Genomic DNA, 5,871 nt, shown 5'->3' with positions numbered 1-5,871 from the left:
CCCTTGTGGGTGGTGCCATCTCTGGGCTGGTAGTCTTGGTTCTATAAGAGAGCAGGCTGAGCAAGCCAGGGGAGGCAAGCCAGTAAAGAACATCCCTCCATGGCCTCTGCATCAGCTCCTGCTTTCTGACCTGCTTGAGTTCCAGTCCTGTATCCTTGGGTTACATCCATACAGCAGTATGGATGTAAGCAGAATAAACCCTTTCCTCCCCAACTTACTTCTTGGTCATTATGTTTGTGCAGGAATAGAAACCCTGACTAAGACACCTAAGAAAATAGTCTCAAAAAAACAAGCTGGAGTAGCCGTTCTAATATCAAATAAAATCAACTTTTAACCAAAAGTTATCAAAAAAGATAAGGAAGGACACTTCCTACTGGTCAAAGTAAAAAATCTACCAAGATGAACTCTCAATTCTGAACATCTATGCTCCAAATGCAAGGCATCCCCATTCATAAAAGAAACTTTACTAAAGTTCAATGCACACATCGCAACCCATACAATAATACTGAGAAACTTCAACATCTCACTCTCAGCAATTGACAGATCATGGAAACACAAACTAAACAGAGACATAGTGAAACTAACAGAAGTTATAAGCCAAATGGATCTAACAGATATTTATAGAACATTTCATCCTAAATCAAAAGAATATACCCTCTTGTTAGCACCTCATGGTACCTTCTCCAAAATTGACCATAGCAGGCCTCAACAGATACAAGAAGACTGAAATAATTCCACACATGCTATCAGATCACCACAGACTAAGGCTGGTCTTAAATACCAACAAAAACAATGGAAAGCACACATACACATGGAAGCTGAACAATGCTCTACTCAATGATAACTTGGTCAAGGAAGAAATGAAGAAAAAAATAAAGGTTTTTTAGAATTTAATGAAAATGAAGACACATCATAACAAAACTTATGGGATACAATGAAAGCAGTGGGGAAAGGAAAACTCATAGATACCTCCAAAAAGAAACTAGAAAGAGCTTACACTAGCAGCTTGATAGCACATCTGAAAGCTCTAGAACAAAAAGAAGCAAATGCCAAGAGGAATAGACAGCAGGAAATAATCAAACTCAGGGCTGAAATCAACCAAATAGAAACAAAAAGAACTATACAAAAAAATCAACAAAACCAGGATCTGGTTATTTGAGAAAATCAACAAGATAGATAAACCCTTAACCAGACTAACCAGAGGGCACAGAGACAGTATCCAAATTAATAAAATCAGAAATGAAAAGGGAGGCATAACAATGAAATATATTTTAAAATAATTATTCTGTTTGTTGAACATTAACAGTTGAAAATATCAAAATCATGTTCTACAAACATGGAAATATTGATAATTTTTCTCACTGTACTTGAAATTAGCATTTTCTTAATATTTAACTTCAAAGAGTTTTTGCTATTTGGAAATTTTAAAAATATACTTACTGATAAAATAATTTCTCTCCTAGAAACACTGATAATCTCTTTTTAAGTAAACTTATAGTTAGACAATGTGCACAAATATATAATGTGTTTTAAATACTCTCTCACTATGTCAGGTGGTATCATATAAGGGCATTTGAATATATTTCTTAAGGATTCATTTTAAATATTTTATGCTCTTTTACTATGCTTAATTCCCAAAGAATATTTTGTATGTTTTTAAACAATTTAGTATTCAATATTAGATATAGGATCCTCAGTTATGGATACTGTTAAATGTTCATTAATGATATCTTTAGGGTATGAAACGATATGGATATAAAAGTTGAACAAATTATGTATTATTTGATTCTCAAAATACTCAATATTATTAATATGTTTGATGTATAAAATGCATTTAAATAATATAAAAATTAAGAAAAAATGACTATAATCCTTTAACCATTGCTATTGTCTTCATTCATTTAGAACAATGTCCTCTTAAGGCACCCAGCTTGTCCTCAACAAATGACCATGTAGATTATTTTCATATTTAGACCACCATGAATATAACTGCAATGAGCATGAGAATTCTGATACTTCTTAAAACTAATTTCAAGTGCATAGAAAATGTACTGAGAAGATTGATGAGAGCCAAAGCAATTCTGTTATTCCATAAGAACTCTGTATTCTGTAGACACACATAAACATGGAGAGACTGAGGCTCTGTAGAGAACACAGTTTACAGTAATGAAGTTCATGGGTGTAGGCAGTATGTCCAAATGCATCAGAATATATACACCAAATATGTGCAATTTGATATCAATTATAACAAGAGAACATGTGTTTAATTTATTTTAGTTGATATCTATAGAAAATCCCAACCTACTGCTACTAATTTATTTTGAATGCTAATATAAAATCCTGTGTCACATTCACAGAATTCCAAGTCACATTCAGATTAATTGTTCAATTCTAGACCATGTTTTATTTTTACTTTTTGTCTTCTCAATTAAATCATACTTGGTGGGACAGCTTTCATGTGACCCTCACAATGTATTCTAGATCACTAAACTCTGTATTAATAAACTTCTCTTTCTAGGCTTTGTACATTATTCCACACCAGGTTCAGTTTCACACACTTACTGTAGCTTGCTAAACAAATGATAGTGTAGAATATCTTTTACCCTTTTATACTACAGTATAAAGCTACTAAACAGTAAACACCACTAAAATGATGTACTTTCAAAAACAAAAACAAAAAAAGAATCTTTGCTATGTTCAATTTGTAGCATAAATTCAATACAATCCAAAGGAAATTCTTAACAATTTACAACAAGAAAGTTGATTTTAAAGCTATATTTCATATGAAAAAAACTCAGAATTCTCAATAGGATTATAAAGAAATAGTATATACATTATGACAATGTGACTTTTGTACTTACTACAAAGCTACAACCATCAAGAATGTGTACAATATTTGTGAAAGAATGGAGGAATAGGGGGAAAAAGCCCAAAACATAAGCCTAAAAATATATTCAAGTTTTCATCAAATACCTAAGGAAAGTCAACCAGGAAAAATGTGAACTTGACCAATGTTCCCTTTGATTGTGTGTATAAGAAATTAAACACAGACTTCACAACTCTACAGAAATAACTCAAAGTGACCTCTAAACTTTTGTATTTCTGACCCTCTAGCTACTATTGATCTCCCAAACAGAGAGGTCCCATGCACTAGAACTCTCTTTGGAAATGGAGGTGATCAGAAAAGTGGGCTATTGCTCTGCAGCCTCTTATGACCCTTTGTGGTTTCAGGCAAACCCAGCCCCACTGAAGCATACACACAAAATCATGTTAAAGAATAATTTAATGTCTACTTTCTGCCACATGAACTATGGCACAAGATGCAGAAGTTGCCCTATCCACCTACCCAACACCATGTACACCTAGCAAAACTCTGCATCTCATAAACTCCTTTTGTACCCTGAAATTTAATTTCCTTGAATCATGCCATTGTGCCTGGTGGCATAAGATTCTGATCAAGTACAGCTGAAGGATGATCCTCACCACCTCCTTTCAACTACTTTCAAAACTATTTATAAATTTATCACACAAACTGAATGAGGAATGCAAGTTTCAAATTTTCTAGAAACCAGACCTTTTGTTTTCCAATCTGTCTTCCAACTGTACATCAAAAGCAATGCCTGTGTGTGCATTCTGGTTAGTAATATTATATGCACCACAGCTTTCCACTGCTAGGGTTGCAGTCTCCCCACCCCACTCCCCACCCCAAGGGTAAGAGGCCCAGGTCATCATATGGACTAATGGAACCAAAGTCTCAACCAGAGTCCATCTCAGTCCAAGCAGATGAGAGACTCTGATAGCTCACCAGGCATGCTCCTCCTGGTCTGGAGATATTGGCCCGTATACTCATCGTGGCATGGCTTTATGGTCTCCCTCACAGCTTCCTACAGCTACATAAGAGAAGAATCCTGGAATGCTGCAAGCTACTGCCCACTGGTGCACCTGACTGCTAGACCTGCCTAGAGTTCCTCATTAGCTCAGAGTACCAGCCAGTTAGGCCTCAAGATAGTAGCAGCTCCTCTACTGGGGGATCAGAGATCAAATGACTCAGATAGCTGAGGCCTTCTCAGTTCTGCCCTCCCACCCTAGGGACAGACAGAGCCCTGGTCTGGGAAATTTGTATTTTAGTAAAATTCTTCAGTGTCCCAGAGCACTTCCTGTTGATCTTCAAGGCTCAGGGTCCATGGTGTGCACATACCATTACAGACAGAATGTATAGTGCAACCATCTGTACCTCATAGCTGGGAAGTCCTGTAGCTAAACTTCAGTCAAATCAAACAGTAACCACAATTAAAGCAAAGAGTGGCCATGAATTTGAAAACAAGGAGCAGTAGTTGGGAGGTAAATGAAAAAAAAATATTAAAAAGGAAAGGACACGGCAGCTCCTAGGTATGATGAAGTAGAAAGTTTATTATAGATGAAGGGGAGAGCATAGCCAGGGCAGGGGCATCTGGGAGAGTCCAGAGTAGACATGACCCTGAGCCACGTGAGGAAAGGGTGAAAGGGAGAAGAGGGAGCCAGACTTAAGAGGCCAGAAGGGTAAAATGACAGATGAAAAAGACCAGGTAACTAAATGGCTAGATTACACAAGGAAGGGCAGCTGGGAGAAGGACAGACCAACCCCTGGGCTAGAGGCTGGGTGTGCCAGGCATACCCCTGTAACAGGAGGGGACTGAGGAATGCTGGGGAGCCTGAGAGCCAGCTCTGCTTTGATTTGTTAAATAGGCACCTCAGCTATTTTCTTCAGGGTTTGAGACTTAATGGTAGGAAAAATGAAAAGGTTGAAATGATTTAATTATATTCCTAAAAATTATTTTAAAAGTTGAAAGAGGCTTTATGATCCACCATTCTTCAAGGGCTAGATATATGTTAGAGCACATCAAGAATTATTCATACCTTTCTCTCAGGTTGTGCATTTTCAGACAGGAAAAATAACATTTCTGCTATGCATATCCACACCCATTTGTTCAGATTTTCTGTGTTGGATGAATTAGTGAACGTTAAATGCTAGGGGCAGAACTTGTAGAAGACACTAGAGAGACCGGGGCTTTCCAAGTTTGGCATCCTGACAGTGATGTTTCTACACACAAGTTCCTGTTCTAAATGCTTTGCGTAGATACAAACCCCACAGTGAAGTTATTTAGAGGACACTACCGGGTCCAGGGAGTGTCTGGAATCCCAATGGATCTTACAGATTGCTGCATCAGGAGGCTGCTTACCACCCACTTCAGCTCCCGCGGATCAGCTGCCTGCCCCTCCCCATTGCTTGCAGTGACCCTAAGTGTAGTACTTGTGCCAGCCCGCTGTTTTCCAACCCAGCCTCCGGGAGAGTCTAACGCTTCAGTTCCGGAGGCTCAGCTGCCTGCGTCTCACCCTTTGTCGGCAGTGAGTGACCCTGCGCTCACCATGTCGCAACTTCGGAGTGAGCCTCACAGCACCCAGCAGCAGGGCTCAGAGCACATCACACCGAACCAACCACTCAAGCCTGCTCAGCTACAGGGAACCTGCAACATGGCACCCGGAAAAACTCTCCTTGTCATCTCACTGGCAGATCCGCCTGGAGGCCCTTATTGGCCAGCGAGTCTTGAGTGACATGAACACCTCCCTTAGTGTTTGAGTGTCTTAAAGGAACACAGCATACTGTTTTCTGGCCCAGGTTTCACGTCCAGGGACAAATCTTTTCCAGATCTGAAATGACTGCATTCTATAGCACTTGTGCCTGTCTTCCAATAGCCTACCTGTCTGTCTTCCCACCCAGCCCTGGGGAGGACCCACCACTTCAGCCTCAGTTGCTCAGCTGCCTCCTCCTCCTCCTCCTCCTCCTCCTCCTCCTCCTCCTCTTCCTCCTCTAAAGGTCAATTTAGGGGCATG

General features: G+C 39.3%; 1 protein-coding gene across 2 annotated transcripts in view; it reads right to left on the bottom strand.

The window, feature by feature from the left end:
• Positions 1 to 5,494, bottom strand: part of LOC110327761 (zinc finger protein 431-like) — a 28,464-nt gene extending 22,970 nt beyond the window's left edge. Inside the window, exons 1-2 of one of the 2 annotated variants that reach the window (XM_029543674.1) lie at positions 5,406 to 5,494; positions 4,897 to 4,976 (exon numbers count right to left, since the gene is read on the bottom strand). In XM_029543674.1, coding sequence (XP_029399534.1) covers positions 4,897 to 4,938 — 42 coding nt within the window. In that variant the 5' untranslated portion in view covers positions 4,939 to 4,976; positions 5,406 to 5,494. The remainder of the gene's footprint in view (positions 1 to 4,896; positions 4,977 to 5,405) is intronic. The other variant, XM_029543675.1, reaches the window with a different exon arrangement.
• Positions 5,495 to 5,871: the final 377 nt, after the last annotated feature.

Source organism: Mus pahari, chromosome 10 (assembly GCF_900095145.1).
Source record: "Mus pahari chromosome 10, PAHARI_EIJ_v1.1, whole genome shotgun sequence".
Taxonomy (NCBI): Eukaryota; Metazoa; Chordata; class Mammalia; order Rodentia; family Muridae; genus Mus; species Mus pahari.
The sequence above is the reverse complement of the archived record's forward strand: the minus strand, read 5'-3'. Positions and strand labels throughout refer to the sequence as shown.